General features: G+C 42.5%; 1 protein-coding gene across 3 annotated transcripts in view; it reads left to right on the top strand.

Annotated features, from left to right (window-relative positions):
- Positions 1-16,394, top strand: part of DPYD (dihydropyrimidine dehydrogenase) — a 608,504-nt gene that overhangs the window by 507,858 nt on the left and 84,252 nt on the right. For all 3 annotated transcript variants that reach the window (XM_063136148.1, XM_063136158.1, XM_063136141.1), the window contains one exon: positions 9,623-9,765. In XM_063136148.1, coding sequence (XP_062992218.1) covers positions 9,623-9,765 — 143 coding nt within the window. The remainder of the gene's footprint in view (positions 1-9,622; positions 9,766-16,394) is intronic.

Raw genomic sequence — 16,394 nt, 5'->3', positions numbered from 1 at the left:
TGACAGTCATAGGCCAAAACTTCTGTGGACCCAGATTGGGGAAAGCTGGTCTAGTCCATTATCCTTTCTCTAGCAGTGGCCAGACAGCTGCCTCCAGGAAGCCTATAAACAAAGCATAATGACGACAGCCATAAGAAAATATGAAGAGCTATGCTGGATCAGACCAAGGTCCAGCTAATCCAGCACTCTGTTCACGTGGTGGTCAACCAGCTGTTAACCACAAACCCACCAGCAGGACACAGGTGCAACAGCATCCTGCCACCCATGTTCCCCAGCAACTGATGCACATAGGCATATTGCCCTATCCTTTGGTTTGTATTCAGACACACACTGCCTTGGAACATGTGTAGGAGTGGGTGGATTACTGGAATATTCATTATGGAAATGCCTTAGCACCATGATACTTACTTTCTCCCGTGTGCTATCTTTTTTCCACTGACATGTTTACAGTAAAAGCAAGCATAGCAGGTAAGCAAAAGTAAAAAGCATACAAGGTAGAAGTACATTCGGTCATTATGTCATACTGTGATCAAATTAATGCTAGCATCTTTACAGTCTCTTTGCAAACATTTTAAATGCACAGGGAATGTATTTGGGGCTCTCCGCTACTACAAGGTTTTGATCTGCAACGTTTGAAGTTCTGAAACTTTGACAGTACTTAGAGGCCGTTACTTCACGTTTAGGATTCTTGTCATCTCCCGTGTAAAACTATGTGCATAAGATGGTGACCTTCTGGATGTAAAGAATCAACGAACTCGATTGAAATGGAGTTGATTTGCACTTTAAAGAACTTGCCCTAAGCAGCTATTGAAGCCAATAGAAACTTTCTATTTGGTTGCTAAATGCTCTGGGAGCTCTTCCTATTATCTTCTAAGCTGATCACCTCACTGGGTTCAGTCAACACAACCCACACTGCGTCGCAGGTAATTATGCAAATCATGTCCATGTGTGCAGCATGCATGAGGGCAGAGGGAGAAGCCAGGATGGTTTCTTTTACCTCTGTGATTGTCCAGACCCAGTCAACTGACCAGCGATTATGCAAATCTCGTCTATCATGTGCCACAGTTCACAACAAGCTGGCATGGCTTGTTCTGATCATGCAAACCATGTCATCCTGTTCAGGTGTTATGTGAAGATCAAAGTGAATCCAAGGGGCTAGGGCAGCGTGCATTCAGTCCGGTCTCTAGGGTTGGAGGGTTCTTTACAGCCCCTCATGCATTTAGAGATTACTTCCGCACTGGGGAAACTTTTCTATGTGTGAAGGCTCCCTGTGCAATCGAGAAGCCCAGAAAAATCAGGGTTTCACATCATGCACAGAGCCTCTCCCAATATTTGTTCCTTTTTATTGTGAATATTAACAGAACAGAGCAAAAAAAAATCATGAAAAAGAAAAACAAAGAAAAGCATTACATTTATAGGAACATCATCATTTTCCCATCAGGTATACCATTCATTTTTTTAAAAAAGTGTAATGGTCTTACTGCCAGGTAACTGTGTAGGGGGTTGTAACCTTTTTAAAACTGGCTGGAACCTTGGAAGGGGGAGAGTGAGAGATGTTACTGAGAATTTCCTCTCCTCTCCAGCACAATAATTACTGTGTGTGTGTGTGTTTCATGCCCCTGCTAGAGGAATCCTCCTCAGAGGAGAAAGCAGAGCCCCCGGAAACCAGGGAGACACATCAAGTACTGGCACCAGACCGGGAAGAGCCTGGGCCTTTAGGGCAGATGGCTGCAGGGCATTCGGGAGAGATGGCTTCAGGTCCTTCCCTGACATGGGGAGGGGACTCTGACTCGGGAGCAGAGGCTGAGCAACCCCCTGACCCTCAGGAGCGCCGTCGCCTCAAGTGACAAGCCAGTAGACCTCCTGAAAGAAGGAGTGCTTGGTTGCAAAAACTGTCTCCTTGGGAGAAAGCAACTCCTCCTGTCTAGGGTTCTGGCTAGAGAGCTCTGATGGACAGCCCCTGAGACTGGGTGGGGCTTGGCAGCCTTTGTGAATAAAAGCCAGCAGTAAGAGCTTGCTGGTTGCTGGAAACAATGTCTCACCAGTTTCTTTTGCCTCGCCGTCTGACCCTGCCATGTTCCTGAACCTCTGTGCTATGACCTTGGACCTCTGCTTGACCCTGCTACCGGATTATGTATATAATGGACTGCCTCACTGTGTTTGACCCTTTGCCTGTTTGACTACTTCTGCATTTGCCTGAACTTAAAGCTTGTTTGCTGGTACATTGGTCTGGGGTATTACTTGGCCTGGTGGTCATAACCAAGAATGATACAGCCAGTGCAGGACAGTGTGTGTGTGTGCGTGTGTGTGTGTGTGCGCGCGCGCATTCTTCTATTCTTCATTTGATCATTGCTGCTGCTTGATCAAACTTCCTCCTGGTTGTTAATGTTGATAACTGGGGAGGAAGATATGTGTTTGTGTGTGTGGGGAGAGGTTTGCAGCTAGGGAGTCTTATCATGAAAGAAAAGCATTAACAATTTAAAAACAAAACCTTTAAAATTTGGGAAAGCACTTCAGCCCAAAACAGTGCTCTTCTATTTTGCCATGGCTAGGACATGTAGTTTTGTCAAGATATAGGAGGTAGCCTTTTTTTTTTTTACTGCCTGGAGTTGGTTGTAGTTAAGTAAAATTCTTCCCCCTGTGCTGAAAGCAAAAGGAAAGCTAATATATCCTCTGCATCATTTCCATAGAAATAAAGCTTCCACCCACACTTCCTTTTGTAAAAGTTTGTAATCCAATGCTTGGGTGCAGGATCCTCCTCGTTAAGAATGGGACACTTCTGTTGGTTTAGAATGCAATGTTAAGTGTTTAGTGTTGGGCTAATAATGTATGCTTACTCAGAAGCAAGTCCTACCAATTTCAAAAGACATAGAGTGTCTCTAAGTGCTTCCCTTCTTCCCTGACATGTGTGCAAAGGATGGGAGGGGATTCTGCTGTACTGTTTCCTTGCAGCCCCCAGGAAAGCCAGAACTTACTCTGGGTAGACATAAAACCTTCAGCACACTTATTTGGGAGTAAACTCCATTGAAGACAATGGGACTTTTAAAGTTGGAATAAACAGATTGCTATCAGATCCATTCATCCCTTGAAACTTAAAAAATTCTTTAAAATGAAAGAATGAAGAGATCTGTCTCAAACTTAGCATGGCTATATCCCTACTTAATAGCTACCATGGTGCCAAGTTTCATCGCTTTGGGCCTTGCTAAACCTACCGTAGAATCAAGGCCTGTAGAGGGGCAATATGCAATATGATATTATTTATTTATTTTATTTATTACATTTTAATACCACCCAATAGCCAAAGCTCTCTGGGCGGTTCACAAAAATTAAAATCATGAAGAGCATAAAAACAACAAACAATCTAAAAACACAAATACAAAATACAATATAAAATACAATATGCAGAGATGTAAAACTGATCATGAACAACTTCGGGCCACCTACTTCTCTTTTTTTAGAGCATCTCCTCATGTTGAGAATTGCAACCCAATACATCTGACAGGCACCAGATTGGGGAATGCTGTTCTAGAGCAAGGGCAGGCAGAATGTAGATCTCCAGATGTTTTTGAGTTCATCTCATAAATATCCCTATCAGCATGGGCAGTGATCAGGAATGCTGTGAGTTGATGTCCAAAACATCAGGATAGATCTATTTTCTGCCCACATCTGTTCTAAAGTATGATGTTTTCCAGCATTAAGGAACTCCAAAAGAGCTGCAACACCTGAAAAAAATTTCCTCAAACCAAATGAAGCGACAGTGAATGAATCTTGAATATGTAATCCAGATAGTTCTTCAGACATCAAAATTAATTTTCAACACATGGCATAGGTTGTCTGTTCATTGAATATCAGATATATGGTGTTTGGGGACTAACATAGAGGATTTTTCTTACGTGTTCAGCAGTGTGAGATCAAAAGCAAAGCTAGCACCTAATACTTGCATGTGTAAAGATTATTTTAACACAATTGATGGAAATGATTTTTGTCTTCCCCATAACACATCTGGAGAGCACCAGGCCTGGAGAAGGTTGGTTTACAATTGGATCCTATACATGTCCTCTCAGAAGTCAGTGCTGCTGAGTTCACTAGGGCTTCCTCCCAAGTGGTATAGACTTGCAAACTAATCTCATCTGAAAGGAGTTCAAGACAGCCAAGCTAATCTTTTTCTGTTCCTCTGTTACTCTCATGAGATGATGTATTGTGGAGGGATTGTGGGGAGTCAACAGTATATTTTGTATGAACACATTTTAAGAAAAAAGAAACATTGGTTTTTGAAGAGCAGAATATTGACCAAAAGTTTAAAGTGCCAGGACATGCTCTGGTTCAACATCTGCAACAAATAGTGCCCCTTTTGTTATCAATCGTGCTGCTACATACGAGATGTGTATGCGTGTGTGAGAAAAATATTGGGCAGATATTCTATTTGATATAGAACAGCATTCTCCATCCTCCTGCCCTCTTGCATCACCTTACTATGATTCTGACTTAGGTGGGATCTGCACAAATGGTTTAAAACATTAAGGAAGGGTTGTGATAACTTATCGGGTCACATGACACTATGGTTCTTACGTTTTATCTTCGTCATATTTTCCTTCCTTCTTTCGTTGTATTTCTTCCATTGTGACGTTTAAATAGCATTGCAAGTGTTCCTATGTGCCCCCTTACATTGTAATATCTGTATCTCACTGACTTTTGAATTCTCGATTGTCAGCCAATCGCTTTCTGGGGAGTGGATACTTCCTTTCGGTGCTTAAAGCTAGTGCACTATAAGCTCCAAAGGGCTTGAGGGAGAAAATTTTAAAAATCATAACAAATCAATGGATGACCCAAACTGATTAAAATTTGATTTGCTGAAAGCCATCTTTAATAGCTATTACTGTGCTGGTTTTCAACTCTTTATCTTTAAAACTGATGCAGATGTAAGCATTTGTTTAATTTACATTAAAAAATTCATAAAAAACAAACGGGGGTGGAAGTGGGTGGAGCAAAGAGATGAGCTACAAAGCAGAAGTACAAGCTATGATAAAACAGTGTGTCCTGCTCTAATCAATGAGTAATGTGTCATTACCGGAGTGTGCCCCGTGATGTTTAAAAACGACACAAATTAAAACATTTCCAGTGGTATGAAAAAAATGTAATTAAGCACTAATGTAGATCCGCCCTTAATCATTTTTCTACCACTGGACTGTAGTCTCAAAACTGAACCTGTGTAGAGTGAAAGACCAGTATGACTTCAGGAAGTTCTTCCCAGTCTCATTAAGATTGATTTTGTTAAGCTAGCTGTAAATATCAAACCTTCCATTAATGCCCAATGGGAGTTCTTTGCCCTCTCTCTTTTCCATTTGTGGTCTTCTGCTTTGCTGTGATCTTTACTTACACTCTTGAAGGCCTTTTTTTTTTTTTCAAAACCCTCCCAACTTTGGTCAAATGTCCAGTTGTCCTAAACAACCCTGTAGTGGCAATAATTTTCCACCCTGCAATTTGGTATCTAATGAAACGTCACACACACACACCGTGCATGCCCTCCCCACTTTGCCTTCAGTTACTACTCTTACTGTCAGAGGGATAATTTCTCTGCACAATCATACCTATGAAAAGCAAATATTCTCAGCATTCTTTGTCACCAGTGGTACTCTGTCCCTTGTTATGGCATACCTACCAGGCAGCTTGAATATTGGTTTTGGAGCAGATGTTGATGGGGTGCAAGTTCAGTGTCGAAAATGGAGGAAATGCCAGAGTAGGTGAATAATGAGAAGGAATCCATGCTGAAGCAGCTGAAGGTGGCATCACCCTAGAGGATAATTCCTATGCTGAATCAGGAGCAGATGTCAATAGAGACAGCTTGTCTGAGTATTTGGATGCTGATTCAGTAGCAACTAGCATTGATGGGAGAGGCTTGTCAGACATCCTGTTTGTAAAGACCAATGTTGACTGTAAAAATGGTGGGTTGTTAGAGGGAGGTGACATTTTGCTGGAGGCAATAAGCAGAGAAGAAACATCTTTCAAAAACTGACAACACAACAGATTTTTCAATGTTCTATTGAAAAAAAAAAACCATCTCCACAAACAAATTCTCACTGTCAAAAAAAAAAAATGCAGTTAAATACCCTGCAAATACTTGAGACACCTTAGCGTGGCCATATTGCTTACTCACTGTGCCAGGCTTTTGTACGGGTGTAGTCTGGCAGCCAACTCACATACTTACTGTAGGGCCCTTCTCCATGTGGCCACAACATGTTTGGTGCAGCGGTGTTGTGTATGGATCTGCTGTGACTTCAGTTCAGTGTATATCCATCTGGATACACAATACATTTCATGTGCCAGACATGTGTCAAAACAAAAACAAAAAACATCAATTTCAGCCTTTGTATCTTCCTCTTTCAAGTTCCCGAGGAGCTTGGACTCGGTCTGACAAGTTAGTATATATGGCCATTGCTTTATCATGGCAATTACATTTATATCTTACCGCTGTTGCTGTAAAACCATTGTGTGCAATAGTTATATAAACAAGGAGCAGCCCAAAGATAGTTAAGGTAAGACCCAGTGAAATGTAGTAGCTACATGGTCAGGCTAGGGCTGAGTCCGCACTCGGCCACGAACCTCACTGGGTGACTTTGTGCCAGTTGCTAGGTCTTTCTGGATGTTAGGTACATGAGCTAGCACCTAGCTACGCTCCATCTTCCCATTCCACTTGCCACATATCTTCTCTGATGCAGCCACAAGGACAAGGTAGGAAGCATTCATTTCTGCCTTTAAATACTGTATTCTGCCTGAATTCAGTTGATCTCTAGTTAGTTTAAACTATGGTTAGTTCAAATAAGCCAGCATGAAACTATGGTTTATGATCCTGGCTTCTTCACTAAAATGGACCTAATCTATACCAAGCAGGATATTGCACTATGAAAACGATATACAAAGGGAAGGAGCCACACTACTGCTTTATAGCGGTATTGAAGTGCACTGACAACTGTTGGGGCCCATTGAAAGCTTCATCACATCTAGTCAAATGTGCGGCTCCCGTCGCTTCTTCTGTCGCCGCTCCCATGTCGCTTTCTGAAAATCTTTCTGCTATCTTTCTGGCGCCAGGTTAAGACTTTTCTCTTTGCCCAGGCATGTGGCAGCACATCTTAATCACCCACATGTTTAGTTTTTTAATAGTTTTTAATGCTTTATGTGTGTATGTTCTGTGTTTTAGAATTTTAAATTTTGTATACTCGTTTTTATCTTAATTTTAGAATGTCTGTAAACCGCCCAGAGAGCCCTGGCTATGGAGGTGGTATATAAGTGTAATAAATAAATAAAATAAATAAATTAGCCCCATTCAGTCCAGTAGGAGAGAGCAGCAACTGGACTTAATGATGGGGTTTTTTGGCAGCGCAATAATGGCCAGAAGGGGCGGAAGATGGGCGAAAGGCAGATGATGTCATGTGAGTAATTCGTGAGTGCTCAATAACAAGCGTGCAGTGAAACGCTTGTCGGATGGAGCTTTGACACAGACCATATACCCTTTTCATACCACTTTCATAACACTATATTCTGCTTTGTGTGGCTCCGGCCTTTTATATGCTGCTTTCATGGTGCAATACCCTGCTTGGTGTAGATGAGGCCATGTTTAAACCAACTTTTCCCCAAACTGGTGCCCTCCAGACTTCAATTTCCATCAGTCCTAGCCAATGGCCAGGAATGCTGAGAGTTGAAATCTAAAACATCTGGAGGGAACCAGGCTGGAAGAAGTTGGTTTAAACTAACTAGACGTCCACTTAGTTCAGACATGTTAGTTTAAATTGGAGGAGGAAGGAGAGGGGTAGCTATGCAAGTCCGAGATTTGTGCTGACTGACTTGGTCATATAACACTACACACACACCATAGTTTCACATTGAATTTGAATTGGACCCCTTTCTCTCAGCTGAACCTGCCTCAAGCCTGTGATGGTTGTTGAGGGGACAAAACAGGCAGGAGGAGACTATGGGCCTTCCTAGACGAGGCCTTAGCGCGCCTTCCGACCCGGCTTCCCTGCTGTGCGTCCAGATGACACACAGGGGAATCTGGAGACAGGCCGCGCTGAGGCCTGGTCTTACGCGCCATAAGCCAATGCGCTTATGGCGTGCTTTTTCCCCAGCTCCGGCCTCAGGCCGGGGCTGGGGAAAGTGTGGAGACTTCCGCGGCTTTTCGCGGCTCCTCGCTTACTCGCGAGGAGCCACGAAAAGCCGCGGACCTGGCACAGCGCTCATAGGAGCGCTGTGCCCATCGGCGGGGGGGCGAAGGATGGCAGGGGCAAGGATGGGAGGGTGGGTGGCACGGGGGGAGGGCGGGTGCGATCACGCCGCCGCCCGAGCAAGCAGGCGAGCGGCACTTGCCCGGGCAATGTCGCCCCATCCCAGGCATTGCCCGGGCAAGCGCCGCTCGGCTGCTTGCTCAGGCGGCGGCGGCACGATCGCACCCGCCCTCCCCCCATGCAACCCACCCTCCCATCCTTCGCCCCCCCTTTTTTAAAAAAAGTAAAAAAGCTACTTACCGTCTCCGGAGTCTTCGGGCCAAACGCGGCCCCTTTAAACAAACAAAAAAAAATGGCGGACGACGCAGGGCTTCCGTCCTCCCTGCGTCTCCGCCGTCTGGAAGCCTGGGGGAAGCGCGCTAACGGTAGTGCGCCTCGGCCCTGCCTCCCTGCCGGCGTAAGCCGGCAGGTCTAGCAAGGCCCTATATATACTATCCTGAGCTCCTTGGAGGAAGGATGGGCTTAGAAAAAGGTAAAAAAATAAGCAAAGTAGCGAGGACGTCCCTGGATAGTGCCAGGAGTGGGAACCTGCAAACTTCAGTGTGTAAATAAGCAGAATTGCTGGGGCATGCTGGGAATTGTAGGGCTTTTTTTCCTCTAAACATGCATGAAATTGTGCCCTTAATAGCCAAAGTGTTATGTTTGCTCTCAGGTATTGTGAGCTGAGCTTGTGCTTGACTTCACTGTGGGAGATAGAGGTAGCTCATCTGGGAAGTGAATGTCAAAGTCGCAATGCCATTCCACTCTATAGTCGCCACCTCCTTTTTCATCTGTTTTGGTTTTTTGACTGCCTTGCCTCCCTTGACTCAACAGAGCCTGGGGAAACAGGAACAGCTTCAGATGGAACCGCAAGGACACACAATTTCACTGTGACAGCGTGCCGTGCAGCTCAGTGGCCCAGCAGCCAGAGTGAACATGTGCATATGTGGTAGACAGCTTAAGCATGTGCACAAAGCAAAACTGCTACTGCTGGATATGCGTGCGTGTTTGTGTGTGAGTGAGTGTGTGCACATGTGAGTGTATAATGCAGGCACACAGTGTTTTTCCTCCAGCAACCAATCCAAATTTCTGGCCCTTTTCCACAAAAATATTCTGGAAACAGGCCAGGTTTTCCTTGTGAGCTTGATGACCTTGCATGAGGCCAGGGAAGGCTGTGCTGAGGAAGAGGCTCTTGCAGAGAGACAGGGAGGGAAGTGGCTGGACAGGTAAGAGAGGAAGAGGCCGTTGAGAGCCTAGAAAAGAGGCATGACAGGAATTCTGGGACTGTACTGGGAGAAAGAGAGAAGGGAGCTGACTGTATCTGAGCTTCCTTGCCCTCCATTACAGCCCTCTTTTTCTTTGTCCAGGAAATGCCATCCGACCCATAGCTCTTCGTGCCGTTTCTGCGATTGCTGGTGCTCTTCCAGGATTTCCTATCTTAGCGACAGGAGGCATTGACTCAGCGGAAAGTGGCCTGCAATTTCTTCATAGTGGTGCTTCTGTTTTACAGGTATGATATTGGCCGTTTTAAAAAAGCTATTCAGGGTGCATTTTACAATTTTTAAAAAAAGGGATTTTGCTTTAAAGTGAGAAGAGGGATATGCCCAGTGTAGGTACACATGTATTTCTTAATCTCTTCTCATTTTCTGGGACAGTATTGTTCTGAAAATGTGTGTGTGAATTGTCCATAGATGGGAAACCACACATAAAGGGGAACTCTAGTTCAGGGGTAGGCAACCTTTGGAGGCTGTTGGGTGCTTTTAGCAATTTAATAAATTGTCCTGGGCACCAACACAAAATGGTTGCCTTGGGAGGCATGGCAAAGGACTAATAACCTGTCCAAAAGGCTGACTATAAGACAGAAGTGGGAGCTGAGCTTCAACACACTAAACAACTCATTTGAACTGAAACCTAGGGGGGATCTGCACGTTGCTCCCAGATTGCTTCTATGCGACCCCAGAGCACCCCGAAAACGATAGTCTGACTTCCCTGTAAAAGAAACGAGGAAGAGCCGTCCATGCCGCCGCCGATGATGACGAGGAGAGCTCGGCAAAAGAAGGCGGGGTAAAGAGCGGAAGAAGCTCTCTACCCCACTTTCTTTTGCCGAGCTCTCCTTGCTGGCGGAGAGCTCTCCTCGTCGTCGTTGGCGGCGGTGGCGGCATGGACGGCTCTTCCTCGTTTCTTTTACAGGGAAGTTAGACTATTGTTTTCGGGGTGCTCTGGGGTCACATAGAAGCGCTCTGGGAGCGACGTGTGGATCCCCCCCTATTCACAACAATCCCAGTTGCTTGGAAGAAAATGTGTTAATAAATAATGTGGGAGGGGCTGGGTGCCATGAAAGATGTCCAGAGTGCATTGATGCTTGCAGGCACCATATTGCCTACTCCTGCTCTAGTTGGATCTGGAAGGAGCTATAGGAAGGAAAGGGAACGAGGGTTGTGTCTCTCTGTATTTCAAAATGTCCAACAGAATAGAAACCTTGAAAGAGGCGAAATCCTTCCACTGAATTGATGTGGGTGACAATACCAGACTACGAAAGTTATTTAGTCCTGACGACATGCTATCATACCCATGACCAAAATGCTCAGGGTAATCATGAGATGGAGAATGAAATCAGGGAGGCATGCAAACAAGAAAGCATTGTAGCGATGGGTGGGCCAACGTGAAATAGCAGCCTTCCATGGATGTTCCCCAGCAACTGATGTTCAGAGGCAAACTGCCCCAAGGTATTTTGCCACCCCAAGCCAGGTACAATGTTGTCACACACACCCTCCCCCATGCCACCACTGTTAATTCCTGAACAGCATAAAATATGTTTGGGGTGAAGGGAGGGGGACATGTTTCCTATGAAGTTTATTTCTTCTAATTTTTAACTTCTTTAAGATTACAACATTTATCCATGTTGTTGCACACCAGTATTCCCCACACATATTAATGAACCTATTAGAAAAATGTAGCCTCAGTGAAACTAATGTTTTCAAATTATGTCTGCATCAGAATCTACATTCAGAAATAAATGCATCAAATCGGGCGATGAATTAAGCTTTCCTAAAACAGTGTATTTAAACATATTGCACTTTTTTTCTCATTATGAACTTGATTGCATCAACTCTACTGCATGTCCCTTCAATCTTTGTAGAACAGTAGAAACACTTAAAGGTGATAACGTTTTTGCCCCAGTTGCAGTCCTGACTACACTTAGGGGATGTCTATATGCTCTCAAAACAACACAGTGGCTGCAGTTCTGCGCTGCGTCAGTTCTATGATGCAGCTGCAGATTCATAGCCACCGCGGGGCTTTTCCACGAAACTGCACAGTAAAAACGTCTGGGACTTACCCCGACTTTTTTGGTGGGAGTGAGGTCACCCCGGCTCTTCCGCCATCTGACCTTACGCTGGGGCTTATCCAGGGGTTGGTCCTGGTGGAAGGCAACCAGCGATTGGTTGCCAGAAGCCAGGAAGAGTGCAGGGGGGTGTTTCCAGTACCTTGATGACTGCCGGAAACCCCACACTACACCTTGGCATGGGGATAACCCAACACCACCCAGGTAAGTGAAACCGTGGGGTTTAGGAGGAACACGGTGCCAATTCGGCACTGTGAGTACAGCCCCTCAGTCTACACATTCCACCAGTCTTGGAAGGTCACATTTCAGTACAAATTCACCATTGGGCAAGATCTACACCAAGCATGATATAACACTTTGAAAATGTTTTGAAAACAGGATATGGAATGTGTCCTGGGCCTGAGCAGTTGTCAAAACCATTATAAACCATCATAAAGCAGTAGTGTAGATTGTTCCTTGGTCAACTAAGAAATGCAACTTAGTTCTGAGTAGACATGTCATAGCTTCAGTTCTGTGTCTCTCAAACACTTGCATTTAGCAGGCATTAGTATACGTTTATAGCCATAGAGAAAACTCTATTGTACTAGAAAACCTCACCTGTCTAAATAAAAATGGCTAATGTTGTCTGAGAGTTCAGTTCTGAGCCTATTGTTAGCCAAGTTTTTCTTTTCTCATTTTTCCTTCCTGAATCTACAGCAGTATTTCTATCTATAAAAAAAAGTACGATCAACAAGGGAATGTTCCATTGATTTCATTTATGACTGCTAATTAGAACTGAACCTCGACCAAAGAAGTATATAACTTCCTACAATTTGTCACACTGCCTCTGAAGATTTCCATTAAAATGTTATATTAGCTGAAATATATTGCAATGCTCCTTCCAACTTGCTTAAGGACTTTGATTTGACTTCAAAAATTGATGTCTTGATGAGTTTATTAATGTATAGTTAGGCAGAATGATTGGATCGGTGAATAGGTTCATTGTTACTCTTTTTTTCTTCTTCTTCTTTTGGAAGCTTGTTTCTAATAATACGTTTTTAAACATGACAGAATGAGATCCGAAGAAACCTACACAATGTGTAGGCATTCTTGCCACCATTGGGTAAACTACAATGAGCTTCTACATGTCTGTGAATTAATGGTCTGGGACCAAATTACTAGTGCTGGGCTGAAACCTGCCCCCTATTTTTGGGAACTTTCTCTCTCCCTGCAAAAGAGACATTTTTTTCTGCCTCTTTCACGGGGCGGGTGTGTGTGTGTGTGTGTGAGAGAGAGAAATTCAGAGAATTTTCTCCTTGAGGAGGGGGACAGGGTTTCCACATACCTTTTTTATGTGTAGCCACTTGTTGAGGGGGCTTCTTTTTCAACAACAGCAAAAAAAACCCTCCCCTGCTTCCCTCAGCATTTGGAGGAGCCCAGCAGTTCTTAGTGAATGCCTGTTGGACACCATGTGACCTCTCCGTCTCCAATAAGCACTTGGGAATAACACCTGGGCTCCTGAAAATGCTGGAGGTGGTTTGAAAAAGGAAAGAAAGAAAGAAGTTCCCTCAGCAACTGGCTACATTTAAAAAGGTATGTGGAAACCCTGTCCCCAAGGAGAAAGTTCTCACCTCACCCTGACTCTTTTGTCTGAGTTTTCATTCCCCCCCCCTCAAATGCTGAAAATTGAATTTTTGTATCACGTGTAACACCTTTCTTTTTAGAAAAAGCACTTGGCTGGATGATACCTTGCTGAACCTAGATCTCTATAATAATGAAGCCAAAATATTCAGCGCATACGCTTCTTCTCTATGTGTGTCTCACTGAAAAGAATTGATGTTTCTTTTCTACAACTCCTGTTTATTTTAATGGCATTTGAATTTGAGAGTTTACTGAAAAGATACGAGCACAAGTATGGAGCTTAAGTTAAGTACTTTTATGTGGCATTATTCTCAAGGACAGAAAATTAAGCAGATGCTTAGTTTTTCCATTGATATCAATGGGATATAAAAGTGCTTAATTTTAGCTGGACTTGGGCTTGAGGTCCTTATCAGACAAGTCTCTGTGAGCCTGTTCAGACAACACACTAAGCCATGGTTTTGGCTCTAACCCTTTTGCAGAAAATGGTTAGTGAGCATGTTTAAACCATGGTTACGTAGCCACCATGGTTCAAACAACACACTGTCATGGTTGATGTGACAGACTAATCCATAATGTTTAACTCAAAATGCTTAACCAACGAGAGTTAGCATGTTGTCTAAACAGGGCCAGTATCACAAGCTTCAGAAGAAGAACACAGATCCTTTCACTGTCTTTGCCACATAGTGGCAAACACTTCCTTTTCACAGGTAGTCTGTCAATACTTGTAGTCTGTCAATACTTGGTGGAGATATATATATATATATATAGATATATATATATATATATGTGTGTGTGTGTGTGTGTGTGTGTGTGTGTATATATATATATATATATATATATATATATATATATATGAGAGGTTTCCAAATGTGCTACTATTTACCCATAAGTGGGATGTTTGATAAATGGGAATGTTAGTTAAAGCAGAAATGCCAACTTATATATTTAGTTGTGATTTTTTAAAATGAATTATAAGATTGAAACAGTTCTTCACTTGGCCTTTGATGAGAATTTTTTTAAATTTAAACTCCACAGTGAATAAAAACCTAGGAGATTATAAAACAGCACAATTTATTATGATTTGTAGGGAAAAAAATCCACCTTCATTGACTTGGGTTTCTACAGGACCTATTTTACCCTCAATAATTTATCTGTGGTTTTCTTTTTTAAAAAATAGTTTTGCATATATATTTTTTCTGACTTACATAACCAAGAGATCAGCATCTAAACAGATATAAGTGCAGTTAATTTAAATGTATGCAGCAACCAACCTGAATGTTTTAATTCAATAAGAATTTGCTGTGGTGATATAGGTGGAGAGTGAGACAAAACTTAACCTTTGACTCTTTCTGAACATTGTTAACTCTTACTTTCTTTCCCAATTAGTGGGATGTGGTTGGTTTTGTGGAGATGGTTATTCTTAAAGAGCTTTGAAACATATTAAAACCTTCATTTACTTTGCTGCATAATAGTGTTACACACATACAATTCCAGGTTTATACATCACTCGAAATGTATGACATTTCTTTGATGAAATGCAAATTAATCCTTAGATTTATTTATTTTTAACAAAATGTACATTCCAGTGCAACATGTTTTTTTCTGTTTTTTTAAAGTGAGCTCTTTTTCTTAAGTCTTTGATTTGACAAATAAGTCTTTCATCTCTTTTCACCTATCTCTTTTCTCTCACGTATGCGCTCTACCAAGACACATCTTTCCCTTTAGTAGATTTTTAAAAAAAAGCTTTTGAGGCAGAGGCATGCATTTTTAGAAGTCATCTCACTGTAGGAAATTAAAAATTGAGACAATTATAGAAAACTCCAGTTGAAAGAGAAAATGCATTATGGAAAATGCCATAAAAGCACACACAAAAAATTAAAGTAAAAATCACTTCACAGCAGCCTGTATGATTCAATTGTAGATCAATAGTGTGTAGTTAATGCATTAGCAGTAGAGCATTAATTTGCAATTACCACAGGTGATCTGATCCTCTGTGTGCTGTCCATTGACATAAATGACCTTTTGTTGAAAAGGATTTTGCAGTCATTATTTCTAGTAGCTGTAACTGGAAACAGAATAGAATGAAGGGGTTGCTTTTGACAGTGTGAGCGCTATGCATGTGTGTAGTTGGATAGATACAACACTTACACACACACACACACACACACCCCAGCGGCTGTTCAATATGGAATCCAGCCTGTTTTAGGTTTAGAATCCTTTGAACATTTATTTGATCAATTGGAAGAATGCATTTGTGCTTTTAGATCAGATGTCACAAAATGTGGCGTAACTCTGATGGTGCACGTCTCTGTTACTTCCATGGTGTATTTCTGATGTTCATGGAATCAGAGCCTGTTTGAAGAAGGCTTATCAGCAGTCTAAACCCACAACAATACAAAAAACAACAACAGCAGCAACACTATTGAAAGTGTTGTTTTTTTCTCTAAACTTTCTCTAATTCCTTTGCAAAGGCGGTGTTAAAGAGTACTTGGACTTCAACACTGCCTTTGCAAAACTAGGGGAAGCAAAGAAAAAATATCTTAATTCATTTTGGGGGAAAAGATCTGTTGGTGAGAAAAGGTAGCAGTTTTCTAACTTCACAAGGTAGTGCTTATATCTGTAGCTGTAGTCAAAGTTCGACTATATTGCTGAAGGTTGAATCTACACAATTGACGTATTTTCGCCCAAGGAGAAACTAACACAAGATGTTATCGAATGGCCCAGGAATGTACTTTCCCAAATTGACCTCCCCTAAATATCATGTGGACTATCTTGCCAAGAAGTCATTTCTTAGAAGCCAGTGAAGAAATGATTTTAGAAACAGAGGTTTTTGTAAAACATCCCAACAGCCTCCATTTTGCTCTTCCTGCTTGAAAGTTATTATCTGGGCAGAAAGACAAGGAGAAGAAGCAGTCTCTTGGGTAGTGTGAAAGTGGGTTTTATACTTTATTCCTGTAGGACTCTAGGGGTCAGAGAACTTTTCTCCTTTCATAGATCACAAATAAGTTTCTTTCGTGGACACAAAATTGAGTTCACAAATTCTTATAGCCAAGCTGATGGAGCCCGAAAGCAATTTTAACAGAAAGAAAATATAGCAGTATTGAAGGAAGAGGCTCAAAAGGATGAGAGGTTAATCACTCCAGGACTAAATTGAGGTCCCAAGACAGAAAAATTGT

This window comes from Elgaria multicarinata, chromosome 1 (assembly GCF_023053635.1).
Source record: "Elgaria multicarinata webbii isolate HBS135686 ecotype San Diego chromosome 1, rElgMul1.1.pri, whole genome shotgun sequence".
Lineage (NCBI taxonomy): Eukaryota > Metazoa > Chordata > Lepidosauria > Squamata > Anguidae > Elgaria > Elgaria multicarinata.
Note: the sequence above shows the minus strand (reverse complement) of the source record. Positions and strands in the feature narration are given on the sequence as shown.